This window comes from Zootermopsis nevadensis, unplaced genomic scaffold (genome assembly GCF_977971745.1).
Source record: "Zootermopsis nevadensis isolate Lab colony 2312 unplaced genomic scaffold, Znev_1.0 Znev_ptg000003l, whole genome shotgun sequence".
Classification (NCBI taxonomy): domain Eukaryota; kingdom Metazoa; phylum Arthropoda; class Insecta; order Blattodea; family Termopsidae; genus Zootermopsis; species Zootermopsis nevadensis.
The window spans coordinates 12,424,467-12,442,780 of record NW_028259135.1 but is presented as its reverse complement, the minus strand read 5'-3'; the positions used below and the strand labels follow the sequence as shown (position 1 = coordinate 12,442,780).

The following is an 18,314-nucleotide window of genomic DNA, read 5'->3' as shown; positions in this document are numbered from 1 at the left end:
GTTATTATCTTATAACCTACTAGATGCAAACAAAAGGGTACCAGTTCAATGTTAGGTTAGGTCGTGATGGGCTACATTAGTGAAATGCAAAATGTCATGCACATATCATTAATTCTACCTCACGATTTCAAGCAATCGTTATTTTATAACCGAAGTTAGGAACTTAAAAGAACTATTTTGGAGAAGTTGTAAATGGCATAAAGTCCATACCAAATTTATGGAAAATGTATAAATATGGTATATAATTATTGCATCCTGCAAGTATCAGTTCTGAATAGCCAAGGTTAGTATAATAAATTCTTCTCGGGCTAATAGTAGTGTAAGGTGGCTTAATGGAAAAAAAAACCACACAGCTGGTAGCCCGAGAAGAATTTATTATACTTCGTTACTGTGTAAGCTTCAGATCATACAGCCAAGGTTAGGTTACACACAGAACACCATGAAGCTGTATATGTGCTTATTAATACAACGTATGGTAAACTGTATAAAACAATTTATTCATTTTAATATAAAATTTATATTAAATCAGTACAAATTTTGTTCAGAGACTTTAACTTTTAGAATGAACCTGGCATAAAATAAGTGAGAGTAATCAAATTAAAACTCAACTCTTGTAAAAAGTGAGCACTGGTTTTATCCATAACTCAGCATATCTTGTTTTGTAAATGTGTGAATTGTTTTCTAATGAGTTGTTTAGTATGCAAGCTGTATATGACTCAGCTTTATTCCTGCCATTGTGAAATAGTACACACAGGCAAGTGGAGCTTATATGTAATTGTCAACACAATCTAGCACTGTCTTGAAAGTACTGTTCTTAGAAATGGCTATATGTGCTATTTAGTGTAATGTGGTGAAATAATTTGGTTTAATTCTATTGTGATTTCCCATAAATGATAATTATGTTTATGATGAATGAATGACTTTAATTAAATCTTATTCAGTGCATTTTTTGGAATGACTAAGGAAATACACACTACCAGAAACAAGAGTTGGTGTTAAAGTTACTGTTTTATGTTAATATTTTAATATAAATTTTAAGTTATAGATTACAGTGTGCAACAGGGATTTGCATATTGTGTCTAATGCAAATTTATTAATTATTCACATTCATTACAAGAGCTTTCAAAGACTGATACCCTGTTTTTTAAGATGCATTTTATGGGAACGCTTAATAAACAGTCAATACAGAGTCATTTTCAACATTATGCCCTTAAAAAACAATTTAGCATAAAAATGTATGAGCTGCATCATAGGACTGGCTATACTTCTATGAAAATTATGTTGGTGTGTGCTTGGCAGAGTATAATGTCAGCTAATGTCAATTTGTAATAAAAAATGTGTTGTATTATATTTATAGAACTGCCATTTTTATGTAATTTAAATAATATTTTATATTCTAGGAATCTATCCTTGTATTTGGAATACAGGATTTTTATGTGAAATTATTACACTTATGAGACCCTCTTCTTAGATTATAATAATGAACATGGTGGTGATATAAAACCCATTTTAGTTTTATATATTCAATTTTAAATCCTGATTGTTTATATTGTCCATAATTAACACATTTATTTATTCTACATGTAAAGATACTTTTATTAGTATTCTTTTTGCAGCACTAATTGACAGTCAGAAACTATGATGTGTTAAATTATTGGATGAATTGAAAAAACAAATTTAATAACATAAAATTGTTATTTTTATTATTGTTGTTATTATTGCTATTACTGTTTTCCAGGAATAGTAATCAACCACTTACATGATGCAGATTTTGGATGCTTTCCTGTTGCCCTTAGTATTTTTTGCTTCCTCATTCTCAACTCAGCCAGGTAAGTACTCCATATTGACATGTTAAAATAGCCAAACCCTGTGAAAATCAACCTTTTATTTTACATATAAGAATCTAGAATAAGCTACACCTGAAATAGTGGGATTCACCAACTAAAATAATGGTTATGTTAGTCACATTGAGATTAGAGTGGAATTCCCACTAGATGTTTCTCCAATAAACTACTATGTTGTAGCCATGGGTTTCAGGTCTGAGCCATGTCACTTCTTTGGATGTATCCAATGTTTCGGCACAAACTGCAGTTGCAATCTTATGAACATGTAAATATGTTAACTTTTAATTTGGGTTAATGTATTGGAGCTTTCTAATTCATAACACCTCCTCAGTCATTTCCTTGTATGATCTCTTACTGATTATAAAATCAGCCTAAAATGGCTCCCACCATGTTACAGTTTTTTTATCTTACTCATTGCATACGACAAAATTTGACCCAGTTTGTGTTATGAAGAAAGTACAAGTTCTTGAACCATCTTATTTTGCCTTTCCTGCAATTACACTTAATGAACTGTATATTGTGATGTTTATTTAACAATAAATTTTAAGTACTTCCATACTGATGCTATCAGAAAAATTAATTTATTACCAGTATGTTAAAAGTATGAAGAGGACATTTAATTTTGTTATGTTATGCTGTCAGGTTATACTGTGATGATCACAAAGTAAAGTTATCTCACATACATAATTTATCACTACACCTTGAAGATATATGGGGGAGTGGAGGTATGACTCTACATGTTCTTAACCTTAGCATTACATGAAGGTGAGTTAGTCAGCTTCATATCTCAAGTCTCTTTATCCCTGGTAAAAGAGATCCACTGGATGGGAAGCTGGATGGGCCTCAAAGCAAGACTGGATGTGACAGCAAAGAGAAAAAATTCTACCCCTGCCAGGGGGGATATATATATATATATATATATATATATATTTCACACATTATAAGTGAATGTAACTTCTTTGCAGTTTACCCCAGCAAGTATCGTGGTGTGGTTAGTGCACTGTGCTGTTTTGTCATTGTGGCATGTGGCCTCATTTTTGCTACTGGGGTACCCAGCAAAATGGCAATGCTGTACGTTGTGATGGTGATCCCAGCTGTGATGGGCATTGTGCCTGTTGAAGAAAAAGTGAAAGCTGTTATATCTTATACGAGGTACTGGGGACTAAGGTGAGATGCTTTTATTTACTACAAACATCATTCAAGCCATTATCACATATTTTACCAAGTGTAACAAATTCAAAACTCTTTCAACTTAAAAATAATTTTTTTTAACATGTCATCTCAATAACATCTTAACACAGTCATTGTCACCTTAGCTAAGCTGATATATTTTTAGGGATTTGTATAATATATAATGTACCAGATAATAGTTGTACAATAATATTTTAATTTACTTCAAAGCTGCCCTAAAAATGACCTGTTATGTTTATGTGCATCATTGGTCCTTATAAAAGGTAGATTGTAATCCATGCAGGTCAATGCACATTAGTTTGTGAGGTTTTCAAACACTATATAATTAAATAAAAATAATAATTTTCCATCTTGGCACACAGCAAGTTTCGTTAAACTGAAGTACTCTTTAACCGTTGATGTTGCATCAAGCCTTGTGTTAGAATAAGAACAGCCTTAAAATTTTACAAAATGTAATCATGGTGAAGAATAATGTCTTTCCTTGTCCTAACTTTTTTTTTAAGTCAAGGATTTCTGGGAAATGGTGTAGTAGTTTTGGTCATGAAGGCCCTGTGGTGACTTACAAGAACTGCCAATTTTATCTACCATGATTTATAGACTTAGAAAAACACTGCAGTAAAAATTAAATCAATGCACATGTTAACTTGAAACTCGATTTGGTGCCACTGTAGCGAGAACCTAATGTACTTTTCTTGTTATGTTTTCTTCCTAAGTAGGATAATCCTGATTAATTTAGGATTTATTTAGTGTGAAATTAAAAGTTGGTAAACATGTTGCAGCATGGTGTTTATGGGACTGATGCACGGTGATGTGATGAAAGCAAAATTATATATACGATTTGAGAAGTCATTACTCAAACTGCAAAAACAATTCATCAATCTTAACACCATTATAATTCAGGTATTTTAGAATTATAATTAAATGTGTACAAGCCTGTTAATTTAAAGGCAAAAGGGAAATTTCTTGCCCAAGATGTCTGAGAACAATATGCTCAGGAGAATACAGGCCCCATAATTGGCGGGGAATTTATTTAAGAGCTAAGCTGCTATGAGCTTTGCAAAGAGAAGTCTGCTCCATTGAGCAATTTCTGGATCTTTTAATTGAAATACACAGCTTTTACAAAATAATGAAAACTAAACTCATGATAAAATGATCATCCTTAGTTAAGCCTTTTTTATTCCCTAGTTTTTAGTATTTCTTATGCACTGTGGAAATAACCTCTTTTACAAATAGCTGAAACTAAAATCAAATTTAGTGCTTTTAATATGATTGCATTTGTACTCATATTGTAACAGACAATAATTCTGATTTCTGCAAGAGTCATAAATAAGACCAGAATATACTGAACAGATATATTTTACTTGCAGTTGCTGTTCTGCTTTCTCGCCAAGAAGATCTTTTGTCCAAAACTGGGTCTGATGTATGTCATGTGTCTGTATGCTAACCTGAGTTTCCTATTGAGACTTCTTAAGGTACAGCGTCCTAATTTTACCATTCTAAGGTCCAAATATTTTCACGAGGACTTTGTCTTTACAACCATACTTTTTGCAGAGAAGAGCATGGAGGACGCTGTTCATTGCATGTAGTGTCTCCCTCTGTGCAAGCATACTGTCGGAGAGCTGGACAAACACAATGCTCACTGCAGCCTACCTCTTGCTTATCACGTTTCCAGGTAAAGTGTTCCCAAGTGCACTTTTAGTTATGGTTTTAATAATAATAAACAACAACAACAACTATTTTGAGAACAACAAAAATAATGATAATAATAATAATGCCAAGATGGTAATAATCACAAAAAGGATCTTTCTGAGTGAGATTTGAGGTTCCACTCATCACCCTGATGATAAAGGCAGCAAGCACTCCTGAAATGTCAATAAACTTCTACAAGACTAAGGAGTGCAACCACCCACAAGACAGCCATTATTAAGATCTTTCTAGTTTGTGCTCTTCTTCTAGTATAATTAACTCTAGCATGATCTTCATGTTTGTGCTGGAATTTTAAACAGTATTTATAAACATAATGTCTTAATAATTTTCAACATATGTACCTGACAATGGCATAATGCTATGTCGTGACTATGCTTCTCCTCTGTCAATAGCTTCTTGTAACACTTCCTAGAAATTCCAATCAGTGCCGGATGTGTGTGTTATTGCAGGTGTACCAGGGGAGGACTCATTGGCTGTGTCCACTGTACGTAGCTGGAAACTCTCAATACTAGGAGGAGTGGAAGAATTCTGGGTGCCCATTCTAACTCGTGTCCTATCTGCATTTCTTGCTACCATTCTTACTGCTGTAGCTCTTCCAGATCGCGCTGCGTGGAAGCTGTGCATGTGGGTCTGGTATGTACAACGCACTCCACATTAAGGGATAAATAAGATATTTAAATTTAAATCTGAATGTTTTTTTTATATTGGCATGTTTTTGTAAATATTATTTTTTGGACGCTGTCCATCATTGTAAGGTTTTATTAAATCAGACATTTTGGAAACAGGCTTTTTCCATCATCATGTAGCAGAGGAGATAGCCTTCCTTCTGAGATGGACCAGTTGCATAAAGGTAGTATCATCCATGAATCAAGATTAGTTCTATCTGATGGGTCCATCTGACTAGGAAGGCTACCTCCCCTGCGACCTGATGTTGGATACAGAGCTACTTTCCAAAATGTTGGAATCAACAAAAGGCAGTGCCCAAAGATAATAATATTGTTTAAGATATTTAATACTTGACATCAAATCCTGGACTGCAATCACAGGAATCAGGTGAATGATGATTAGCGTAACACAACCACCTTGAAATGCATGAGTTAGACGTTGGCATCCTATGCCTTCATTTGAGACCCTTTGTTTTCGAGCTATCGCTTCTTACAAGACAAAACATTTTGAATGTAAGGAACAGGCCTTCACAACAACTGAACACCTCTTCACCTAACATTATTAATGTTGACACTAAGGTGAGATTAGGAAAATCTGTGCAGTGGCTGGTCTTGAGCCTGACAACCGTTCTACAAAAATCCAATAGATTACCCCAAAACTACCAGATCCCAATTACACCTATAATTATAAACTAGGTATTTTGGTCATTATTTCTACTTCAATCTTCAGGTGACTTGTGATTTCAACAACTACTTGTACTTTTTAATGTTTTTATTCATGAGATTAGTGTTGGTTGACACACAACTTTGGCATTCACAGAGTTCAGGGTTTGATCTCAACCACTATTATTAATCTTAAAATAATAACAATAAAAATGTCAGTACAGTAACAACCAGTCACCTGAAAAATATAAGTAGAACCAACCCCTCCAACAATTTGCTCGTCAAATACATATCAAGCAATGGGCAATTTTCTAACTGGTGTAATTGTCACATACCATTCAGTCAGAAGACAGTTTCTGGATGTTTATGAATGTTTTTGCACAGTCTTTCATAATTTTAAAACTTGTCTTGCTTGGAAAGGTACTCCAATGTGTATGTGTATCTGCTGCATACGGTGGAATGGTATTGGCCACCTATGGGAAATCAGATGGAACATCGTCGCCAGTATCCGACAGTAGATCGCCAAGGGCGTGACTGGACAGGTCCTTGTTCAATCTGCCTGGAATCTATTAAACCTTGCACTGCCACTGCAACCACCTGTGGACATATCTTTCATGGAGAATGCCTTAAGAAATCTGTGACAACCAATAACAATGTCTGTCCACTTTGCAGATGGCCTCTTGTGGCTATGCCCTCCACTTAAAACAAAATATTAAACCAGTCTTTTACCACAAAGTGTGAAGTAACGTGGACCTTTAGTTACTGCTATAATCTGGTTGGTTACTGTTGATGGTGTACCTGCCATTTATATTATCTACTAAATTGTGCATTGCCTCCTTGTTCATTTAATAAGAGCTGTGATGATGTATATTGAAATGTGTCAATTATTCTTGTCTTTAAGGCTGCACTTCTTTCTAACATATCCTCTTCATAAATACATGTCATATTTATTCAAAGCACAGACCACAGCCAATTTGTTCTTTATGTTAATCTTCTACAACTTCTACTGGTGTATGAAATAACTAATGGATATTAAGTGTAATCTTAAAAAAAGGACAATTTAAATTGGAAACTGCAGGTGATTAAAACTGAACGTCTGATGGTGCACTCAGACCTGAATGACCAACTCTGAAGGAAAATGGCTGGACCGAAAACAATAAAGTCCTATACAGCAGTTTTACCAGAATATCAGAATTCAGACTCTAGAAGACATAGAGAGCCATAGTGCATCTTTAATTGTTTTTTGCCTTTATCCACCCTTACCAATATCATTTAGAAAATGTGCATAACTGCACAACCCTTAGAACAGGTAAGAACAAGAGAATGTTACTAGAGTTAGAATACTTTCTGACTACTGTGATGGAGCCAGCAGCGTCAGGTGACACGTCTTCTTACAGGCTACAACTAGTTATGGTCGACAGGGTGCCCCAGAGCAGTTCCTTGGAGAACATTTAACATGGGTTTAAGAATATCTGTCATTGAGTCAGAGTAAAATACTCCATAAGCAACTTCACGAAGCAGAACTCATCTTGAGAAGTTGACAGTCATTCACACACTGTCTTCGTCTTAAGGGCTGTACACAGAGACTGTGTGTTTCTCTGAAATGTTGGTACCTGAAAGCCAAATGGCATCACAACCCAGACATCATCCATTACTGTGCTCACAAGACCCTGTCACTGAATACTTTCTTGGCCTATATATTCACATTTTAATATGAATGACGACTTCCAAGATATTCTGTATGTATTCACGATAATCCCCATATATGATATATGCCTCATCTGTCTTATTCTGATTTCATCACATTTTCACATAATGTCTTATTTCCTTTCACCTTTTCAATACTGTCATTAGGCACAAATGTTCCCTAAGTATTCAAAAAATTCCATTATTTTGACAATACAGTGTGTCAACATGTCACATATGATGAAGTTCAGCAGAAGATGGCTTCTAAGCAGTGTGAATTAAATCTTTACTTATTAGTATGCATAAAAGGTGTTCTTTCTAACAAATTAAGTAATAAAAATTTTTATTCGTTAACCATGTTAACTGCAAACACTTCTCCCAAGTTGTTTAACAGTGCTATATAACCTTTGCTGTTGAAACAGTCATTAAATTACCTATGAATCAATCAATCCAACTGTACACAATTCACCACCTTTTAAAACTCAAAATATTTTACACTACTTGTATTTAAAATCCAAAAAATATGTATTCCTTTACATTATTCAAGTGAAATTTCAAATAAATAATTTCATCAAAAGTATTCATTCTTTAGCCTTTCTTAAAATGGACTATATTGAAATTCCTTACTATAACAGTTCTTATGAATATATTTTCCTGTTAACCTAACCAAGTTTCCGACACAGCAAAAGGAATGTGACATCACAAATGTTTTCTATTTTTCATTCTTTTTGCGCTTCATATTGATAACGTTGTGCACTGCTGCCAACTGGCAATGGACAGCAAGCAAATAAGCAACCAGAACAGGGACTGAGAGACAGAAGAAAGTATAGAGAAGAAATAATTTTATACACACACACAGGGTTACATACTCAAAAACCCATACAATGTTTTAAGAAATGATACTGGACAATTTCTTGAAAATTACAATATTTCTTAAGGTAAAGAATGGTAAAGTTGTCCCTGATGCTTAATTAAGCATGATGATGTACAAACACATGGGGAAGTACACTGCCATTTGGATTAATAAATCATTTTATGTTTCTTCACATAAGGTAAATAGTACTTTACTGTAAAGAGATCAATATATGAATACAAAGTCCCTGAGAAATCTCTGTAAATAGAGACAAGGAAGAAAAGGTCTAATTAAATACCAAATTACAATAAAATTGGGCAACTGGCATATTTTAATTGTGCAGGCCTAGAAGTTCATTGTACACTAGTTTCAGTTTAAAGAACATTGTAACATGAATTTTAACAATTTTGAAGTTTTTAATGCAGCCTTGCACAATATGAAGTTCCAATTTTGATGCCCGTAATGAAGTTATTTGTGTTCATTAATTTATTGTAACAGCTAAACCTCTCTTCCTGACAGAGAAAATGTATAAAATTCCATATGTATCACAATAAATGTATATTTTCTACATCAGTGCTACTTTAAGACTTATATCAGTGCCTGTAAGTATAAGCTAGCGTTCAGAACAACAAGAAATGTCAGTAAATACTGGAAAAAAGTATTAATTCAACACGAATATGCCATCTTTTATCAACCGATTGCCATAAAATGTAATATCAACACTTGTAAAGGCAGAAGACGCAGTCTTCCAAAATACGAAGGCAAATTCATTGTCATTAATGCAATGTAAGACATATTTTAAAATTTAGGCACACTGGTTTAAGTTGTTTTTTTTTCCCCGTGGCGTAACAGCCCTATGAGAGCCAAAGCCGACTAGCTGGCTGCTGGCCTCACGTTCACTTGCCTAAGCACAGGTGAACGATCATCCAACCAGATATAGGGTGACGTGTGGTCAGCACGACGAACCCCCAGCCATCGCTAGGTAAGTATTCTTACCTTTCAAAATATATACTACAACTTGAGGATGTATCACAAGATATGTCTTCAGTGTATAATAAATGTGACTAGAAAAATGTTGCATTTTTTAAGGAATCATAAACACTAACACATACAAACATGAAATGAGGGTAAAACAAGAAAAACCATTAGTGTCTATGAAACATGATGTCTTTCCAACAGCGTATGTACTGGGCGAAGTTATCATATTATGCAATAACAAAGTTTGAAAATTAACGTACTTTACTTTTAGAGGTTCTGATCACCATTTAAGTTACTACCCCACTTTTAACCACACAACAGATGGACACTGCACATAATAAGTTCTCATGTTTCATAACTAATGAATTATTTAAAAAGGTTTAGGACTTCAATGCTTATTGCACTGTCAAATAAGACCTAGAAAATTAGGCGCTTCCTACCTTCTTGCTTTGATATGCTCACAACAACAAAGATCTCATTTCTTGGATCTACTGTCAAATGGTAACAAAGTCAACATTCCTAGAAGAGATAATAATTATCGTCCAATGATTGTTGGTTCATCTGCCATCGCAATCTCATCATTTGGCGCCTTGCTTCCTTTGCGTTTGCGTGAATAAATCAAGAAGACACAACCGGACACCAGCAACATTACAAATACTAGCCATGCCAGAACAATGGAGAAGCCGTACGAGTAAGTGGCACCTGGTGGAAATGTAAATGGTAGATGATTCTGCTCATAAGTGATTGAGTTGATTAGAACCTCAATCACTGCCAGGACCGATCCACCTGAAAAAGTAAAGCGATGCATTACTTTTAAACTCCTATAGAGCAGTTTCAGCACAGGCAATCCTACAACAATCTACAGGGTGCAATCGCACTAACAATAACCTAAAGGACTTGTTTCTCAGATCAAAAGATATTCTGGTTGGTACAGGACGGTGAAACAGCACAGTCTTATATTTAGTCTCTTCAGAACACATTACTATACAGTTTCATGCATTAAACTTTATCATATGGGATAGGGGCTTAAGCCCCTGCAATATGGGGTTGCTGACCAGTGTTCTACTTTCGAGTTAACAGTTTAGGGGTATGCTAGTGCAAAGCAATATCAGCTGGACTGCACATATTAAGTGGACAAGAATGATAAAGGTTAATGTCTTGACCTCTTCTGGTTATTATGATTACTGGTCACTGTTTTATACAATATTTATCTTGCCCCCCCCCCCCCCCCCCACTCCTTAACCCAAATTCTATTTTTTTTCCAGCAAGTGATTCTAGGATTAAAAATGTGTGGATGTACGGACAAAAGGTCTATACTACGCATGACTTTCATGTAAAGAACATGTTAAAATTAAATTTATGATTTCTACAGTTGGTCGCTGTGTAAAATGGTTTTATTGATTAGCAGTACTGGATAAGAAACAACTTAATACAGTTAAAAATATTTTAAATTCAAGTAGGCATTCTTCCTAAATGTTGTAGGCACATTACCTGATTGTTTATTATTGTATCAATATCTGTTGCTATCAGTTCTCTAATAACTCTCATTGCATTTGTGATCAATAATTTGTATCTTGTAATCATTGCTGCCAGCTTACAAAAGCCATAATCTAATAACTTCTCTGGAGCAAGTTAATCTAATAATTACTGAAACATATTTTCCATTCTATTTCACTTCTTTTGTGCTTATTTTTTAGATTTAAACCATGGAAACATAGATTTCTTCCTAAGTACTGTATATACTTGGCTACTTGTCAAAGACCACAATAACACTTTCTTTCACCATCTCTGTGGCCATTTTCCAAGAGTAACAACAGTGTTTGTGATAATATTTCTTTGTACAAACTGCCAGTACATATTTAAATGACTGATTGAACAACATTGTTCTCACTGTCTTCACTTCTTGAGCTACCCAAAATACAATAGATCGTTCTATGTTACATTTTGCATAGATGTTGGATTTGGCAAGGGCATTCAGACTAGTGTGCTAAGTGACAGTCGAAATGTCCATTTTTTTTTAGGTTAATGAAACCAGATGAAAGAAGTTGGCTTCTCACTGTAGTTCAGTTAACTTTTAATTATACATCATAACAATTGGGAAACAGCTGAAGAACTGTAAAACGATCGATATAATGAAGGAATAGTGACAACCATTTCACAACAGCACTCAGCAAATATATTTAATGTGTCATTTGTAGAATATGTTACTACCAGTCAGTAGGCCTACTCCGAGTGCTTTTGAAATCTTGAGTAATTTATATTTATTCTGGTAGTTAGTTCAAAATAAGACTGGAAAGGTGTATTCACTTTTCCAGACAGGCTCTTTGTGATATTTTCTTTGATAGAGATTAAAATTAAATTTAAATTCAAATTTGAATTAAAAGAAACATTTTAGATCTTACCTAGATTTATATAATAGGTCATGTACCAATCTTCTGTACAATGAATAAGAAATGTTACTGTTTGATATAAGCCTGAGGGTTATATTGCACCTGTAACAACCAGAACTGAATTTACTTAGTTAATTTGATTTGACATATTCTCTTCCATGTGTGTTGACAATATTTGGGCATGTGGGTATTATGTCTCTTAAAACATGAATTAATGTAAAAAGATTTGAAAGATGTTTTTCAAAATAAGTTCCCAGAAAATGTCCATATACAGCAGTTAAATAAAATCATTCCCAAATTCAGGTTCTGTTAATATACAGTCCAAAAATCAATGTAATATCCTATGTCAGACATCTGCAAATTTTGTACAATTAAGGCAACACATATTGTAACTGGTTATGTATCTGCACGCCATTAATTTATACAATAGCTTGAATTCACACATGAGTAAACTTCATCCATATACACGAATATCAATGTACATCTCATATTATAATTTCAAGTGTGTTCAGCAACAAAATATTATATTTTGATTGTAATTTATTTGTAATGGTGTTTGTCACTTTATAATATTATGAAATCAAGTGGATTATATTAAATGTAACTTGAAATTCTTCTGTCATCATCAGCTTCGCAGCCTGTGGAGTCTACGAAACAAAGTTAAAGAAAAACTTGATATTTTATGTTCACTCATTCTTACTCTTCTTTGCATCGGTTGCTTTTAAAAACAAATATTATCAGTCCCTAATTTAAGAAGACTTTTGACTGGAGGGAGGGTGTCATTTTACAGACATATATTTTCAGTTTGTTTTACTGCCATTCTCCCAATACCAACTTAACAAAATTTTCATTAATACTTTATGTCCTAAAACTTAGTCTCTATTATAGGTACAGCGAAAGATTTAATTGTGTAATTTATGACAGAAGCAGAATACCATTAAGTTGTGAAGGCACAGGGTGTTCCACCAAATATGCTTACATTCAACAATCTATTCAGGTACCAATCATTCCACGACTAATTATAAATTAAGTACAGCTTCAAACAAGGGATTCAGCCATTACATAATTTTAAAAGCTACAGCAGATATATTGAATTGTGACTTGCCTGAAATGAAGTGGAGGACTCCAGCAAGTCTCTTGAACATGTAGCGAGGGTTGCGGAATGTGTAGGTTGAGAATGTGAGTCCCATGATCATTAGCACGAGGCTTATGATGGAGAATGACGCTTCAGACCGGTTGTAGTCTACACATGACAAAGATGACAAGTCACATTTAAATTTACACGCAATAACACGACTATGAGCTTCATAAAGACAATCTTAACATTTCCACTGCAGAGCAGAGTTCTTTGTGAGAAGTTGACAATCACTCGATTCAATCAACAAATTTCCCAACTACGGATCCCAAAAGTTCATTACTGTGATCACAAGACCTTATCCTTTGTCAGCTGAATCCAATCTATTCATTAAATAAATCCTTCAGCAGCTGAAATCACTGGGCAGGTGCCCTGACTCTTTTGGAACCAAAAGGTCCATTACCATATCCCCAAGAGTTGTGCCATGCAACCCTACATGAGCCAGTTTAATCTAGCCTCTCACTCTGCCTGAGATAATTCAATCGTAATGTTGAATGAGAAATGTATTGCACTAATTTATACATTTTAGAATGTGCAGGCTTTGAAATAAATATTTCGCCTGCGGGACCAGGGCAACTTTGAATAGGACTATGACAGTTCTCATTTACAAACAATGTCTCCAGGGTCATCAACCTTCTAAAATGACTGTGCATCAGGGATGTACAATCTCTAGAGCATTATTTTCCTCAGTCTCATCCCCACCCCCCACCCCCCCCCCCCCTCAACAGTTGAAATTTTCATAAAATTCCTGCAGTGTGGAAAGAAAAGTGTAGTAGACGTTAATTCTTGCACATAAACGTTACGAATTTTCTGCAGAGTTTCAACTATCACCTTCAGCCATTGGCTTTACTCAAAAAGCCCATATATGATGATAACCCAGATTTGAACCTCCAAATATTTCTTTAGATTTATGTGAAATGTTATAAATTAATAAACAGAAATGGCTGACACTCAGATGGCTGTAAACGTGTCATAATTCACATAATTATACATTAAATAATTTACTTACTTACGATGGTCTTGTCTATTGATGGATCTGTGCGGATTACTGTGTCATTTGGGAACATGGCATGAATCCTGCAGAAATCTGGAAAGAGAAATGCAACATTTCTAAATATTAGTAATTAAAACAAATCCTGCCTGTATCATTACTTTTAAGTGCGTGTACCAATGATGCTACAACTATAATAAACTAGGTGTATCTTCATAAAATAATTTTTCAGTTCCTACTCTAATATGACGATTGTATGTTAAGAACGTTAAAGTCTCGGAAACTTAGATTAAAAATGGAGGCACGCAGACGACCTTTGACATTATTCATTTGTTTTATGTACGAATTAGTTCACTCTATGAATGAGAATGTAAAAATGAATACAAAATTTATTTTTGGTGTTTAGGTGGGAGGAAGCTCAGATACCACAAAAAATTGTGTACATGCAGGAGTTTGTGTGTTTACAGTCCACATAGAACTGAAGTAACATAACTTTAAAACTTTTATTGCACATGTAAATGTTTTTGTATAGTAGAGAACAGAATAATGCGAAGGCCTCTAGTTGGTGGAAGACTGTTTTATGTGAAGCAGTTAAAGTATTTTACAAATACTGGAAGCTCTCATATACACAAGCCCAGTTCTGTCTTATACGAATATAAAACACAGCGGTCCTTCGTAATTTATAATGCTGTAACGACATACACATTTCGTTCCAAAACTGAATGACACATAAATAGTTTTAATATTAGCTATGAAGGTATGAAAAACGCCAATATATTTATATATTTGTAGTTTGTAGTTTAGATGCGTCATGTTTGTGTTGAAATTCAGTATATATTTATTTATTATTTCAGTCTATACACAAACTTATTATTAAAATGTTGTTAAAATTAAAATTAAAATTTAGCGCTTTTCATCGTTATTACGATGTTACATTTCAGCGCTTATTATTTTACGACATGTTTCGATGCTATTGCATCATCCTCAGGTTTTTATTATTATTTTCATCTTTAAAACTATTATATATTTATTAATGCAACCACAAACAAATAAATCAATAAATGGTTGCATTAATACATATATAATAGTTTTAAAGATGAAAATAACAATAAAAAACCTGAGGATGATGCAATAGCATCGAAACATGTCGTAAAATAATAAGCGCTGAAATGTAACATCGTAATAACGATGAAAAGCGCTAAATTTTAATTTTAATTTTAACAACATTTTAAAAACTAAGTTTGTGTATAGACTGAAATAATAAATAAATATATACTGAATTCATATATTTATTTATTTTTTTAATTTCGTTCAAAATGACCCCTGATCGAGTAACTTCCACTAGCAACCAAAAACAGTCTCATATTATTTCTGCCCCTAAAAATACGCGGCTCCTACACTGAGCCAGGTAATATTCAGAACGGATTTTGTGGCAAAGACAACTAAAAATCGATTCAAAACAAACTTTTCTTCCGGAACTTTTGTTTGGTTGGTTTTATTTCTGTTTACAGACGGGCTACAGCCGATTCTCAGAAATAAAACCCACAACGCGAGCTTTATGTCTTCAACCAAGTCGCTTACGAAAATAAATTTTACTCTTCGCGGAATCCAACACCGGTCCAAAAGGGCAGTTTGTGGGAGAGTACAAAAAGCCCGGAAATTTAATTTACGTAATAAACACAACGATTATAAATTTTCGAAGCAAAGAAAATGTTAAATAACGTGATCACTCTGGATACAGGTGTTCTTTAATACGAAACTTTTAATAATTGTCTCAGGATTTCTTTTGTTGTGAACGAAATTCATTTTCTAATTTCTTGTTGTCTTAAAATTTTGTAAGAAATTAAACGTTTAGAAAATAATAATTATATTAATAGTTTCTCTCTCGCCCTGAGGGTAGAACTGAGACTGGGTGTGTTTGAGAACAGGGAGATAAAAAGTTAAGGTAAAAGCTGGAAACAGGTCTGCTTGTAAAGCAGATCTTAAGAGGTGTTTTTATTTTCAGTGTCTATTGGCAGGCTCTGGGACAATGTTGGCACGTGCCCATTACATTTCTAACATAGCCACGTGGCAACAAAGTATGTGATGGACTGTCCTTCTGAGCGAAAGTTGATTCTGTCTGCCCCCCCCCCCCCCTCTACAAAACAATAGAAAACAAGCAGACAAACGTTGTTAAAATTGGGTTTACAGGTAAGGTTTAGAAATGAAATTTAAAATGATAACACTTGTAGGTTGCAGTCTTAAATTAATGTGTAATTTAAAGGAATTTGTGGTAAACTATAGGTAAGAAAGTTTAGATTATGGATTTTGTTTAGTAATGCATCTGTTTAGAAACAAAGAAGTAGTGAAAGACAGTGCCCCCTTTTCATCAACTCTCTGAGTTCACAGATGCATAAACATGCAGTTCGACAGACAAGTCTCGGTCTGTACGGATGGGAACTCTCACCTTTTTTTAAATAATGTGCGTGGCTGCCCAGTTATAATGTTTTAGAGTTCTCTAAACAACAGCAGATGAGTAAATATAATGTGGAAGAATACAATCTGCAGATATAGAATGTAAAACCACCAGAAAGATAAATAAACAAATGGAACTTCCTTCTCAACTACAGCTTCTTTCTGTTAAGAAAGTTCTCTATAATTGTATAGCATTCAAAATTCATTTTCTACTTAGAACTTATTTTAAATCGTATTATAATTCATTTTTGGCTGAGTTCTTAACAAAGTTGTCATGTCTGTCTGTCCGCACGTAACAATCAACTCGAGAAGCAATAAAGGGATTTTCATGAAATAAGATGTCGAGCCATTTTACTAGAATTTACAGAAACGTCATAATTTTTAGATGAAAACGAAAAACTAAAGAAATTTACGGACACTTCATATGAATACCTACACTTTTCTCTAGCAGGTCCTGTTCCTGGGGTTACAGGGCCATACGAGGTCCGGCAAATCCTCCAGATGCCAGAGTGACTATGGCGGAATAACCTTTTGGTCTCGTTCACATAGATGCCGTTGGGTCCACCGCTTATGATGAACCACCAATCCGTAGATATCGCCACGATCCATAGTATGACGCACAAACCGATCATCACGGTACAAGAGAACAGCATTCTCCTCTCAACAATCAGTTTCCTGCTTTGCGACTTTTCACGCTTGCTTCCCATCTCCTCTTCGAAATAATTACTAATTTTACACTACAAATCCGTATTTTTTAACTTAACACTTCGATAAAATCAGACAAAGTAATTTGTAATTGATTTTCCGTACTTTCTGAACACTTTCACCTAGTAATTTGGTACAAAACTTTGTGACCTGTAATTTAGATGAAAGGCAAAGACACGTCTAATAAGTACGAAGAAATGTAATTGATAATAATGAACTGGTATCTTACACGCCTCGAAGTTTCAACAAGTTTCCGAAACAACCAGTCTTTTATTTCATAAATGTCTGTGTTGTTGTAGCTTAAAATTTATCAAGATGTTTGAATAACTCTTATATATGAATAATAGCACATTCTCAAATGATATGCAACACTTTCATTCATAGTTATATTAAACTAATTGCCTAATTCCGATTGTCTGAATTTTGATTTTTAACATTCAGTTCAATTAACACTGCCGATCTTTTACACAATGTATCTGAACCTTTATTTAACCACTGAATAAATTCATAAGTTAAAGATATGTATCCACAAAGCAAAAATTTCCTTCTTGAAACCGAATGTCTCTAGCAACATGCTATTATCCACTCCTGTTCAAAGTAACTTGCCAGTAGATCGAGAACGATTGAATTAACAGTTCTGCTTGTTCTTGGCTCGAAGTTCTATTTTCGTGTGACAATCTGTTTATCCGAAAGATGCAAATAGCATGTTGTGCCCCCTTGAACAGTAGCTTAGTACTCTATAACTTTAAAATTGGACACTGGTTCACAATTGTTATTGAAAACGAAGGATATCACAACACTCAACAAAGGCTTGTTACTTCGTTACACAAAACTTCTGTCATGTATCTCGATACGAAACGAGAGATTCACATTCGTGAACAACGGTCTTCCTAGATCAGAAACAACTCGCATTGATGAATACAGCGGACTGAAGAATGTTTACCGACCTGGGCAAACCCGTTTAGGCACCGGTTTCTTTACCCCTACCCCACTCCATCCCACCCCCTCCTGAGCCATTGTTATAGCTTTGGGGCAGGCAGCATGCCAGATGC

The 18,314-nt window shown here is 34.4% G+C and overlaps 2 protein-coding genes across 5 annotated transcripts; one reads left to right on the top strand and one right to left on the bottom strand.

Moving 5' to 3' along the window:
- The first annotated feature begins 134 nt into the window (after positions 1-134).
- LOC110840155 (uncharacterized) lies at positions 135-8,336 on the top strand. 4 transcript variants are annotated; one of them, XM_022084990.2, is made up of 8 exons: positions 135-283; positions 1,739-1,829; positions 2,810-3,011; positions 3,815-3,935; positions 4,403-4,507; positions 4,587-4,707; positions 5,192-5,375; positions 6,491-8,336. In XM_022084990.2, exons 2-8 carry the CDS (start codon positions 1,760-1,762, stop codon positions 6,771-6,773), a joined length of 1,086 nt encoding a protein of 361 aa, XP_021940682.1. In that variant the 5' UTR covers positions 135-283; positions 1,739-1,759; the 3' UTR covers positions 6,774-8,336. The 4 variants fall into 4 exon arrangements, with proteins under 4 accessions (XP_021940682.1, XP_021940683.1, XP_021940681.1 ...); XM_022084991.2 differs by lacking the exon at positions 135-283 and adding an exon at positions 529-754; XM_022084989.2 differs by lacking the exon at positions 135-283 and adding an exon at positions 778-988.
- A 247-nt stretch (positions 8,337-8,583) lies between these two features.
- On the bottom strand, positions 8,584-18,217 carry LOC110840156 (transmembrane protein 114). The gene is made up of 4 exons (XM_022084994.2): positions 16,994-18,217; positions 14,122-14,199; positions 13,083-13,220; positions 8,584-10,373 (listed from the first exon to the last, which is right to left on the bottom strand). The coding sequence occupies exons 1-4, from the start codon at positions 17,262-17,264 to the stop codon at positions 10,123-10,125; spliced, it is 738 nt and encodes a 245-aa protein (XP_021940686.1). The 5' UTR covers positions 17,265-18,217; the 3' UTR covers positions 8,584-10,122.
- Between the last annotated feature and the right edge of the window lie 97 nt (positions 18,218-18,314).

Coding starts and splice junctions, on each gene's coding strand:
- LOC110840155 (XM_022084990.2), top strand. CDS start 1,760: ATGATGCAGATTTTGGATGCTTTCCTGTTGCCCTTAGTATTTTTTGCT. Junction 3,936..4,402: donor TTAACACCATTATAATTCAG/GTATTTTAGAAT, acceptor TTTTACTTGCAG/TTGCTGTTCTGCTTTCTCGC. Junction 4,508..4,586: donor TCCTATTGAGACTTCTTAAG/GTACAGCGTCCT, acceptor TACTTTTTGCAG/AGAAGAGCATGGAGGACGCT.
- LOC110840156 (XM_022084994.2), bottom strand. CDS start 17,264: ATGGGAAGCAAGCGTGAAAAGTCGCAAAGCAGGAAACTGATTGTTGAG. Junction 14,200..16,993: donor AGGACCTGCTAGAGAAAAGT/GTAGGTATTCAT, acceptor TTCTCTTTCCAG/ATTTCTGCAGGATTCATGCC. Junction 13,221..14,121: donor AATAGACAAGACCATCGTAA/GTAAGTAAATTA, acceptor TGTCATGTGTAG/ACTACAACCGGTCTGAAGCG.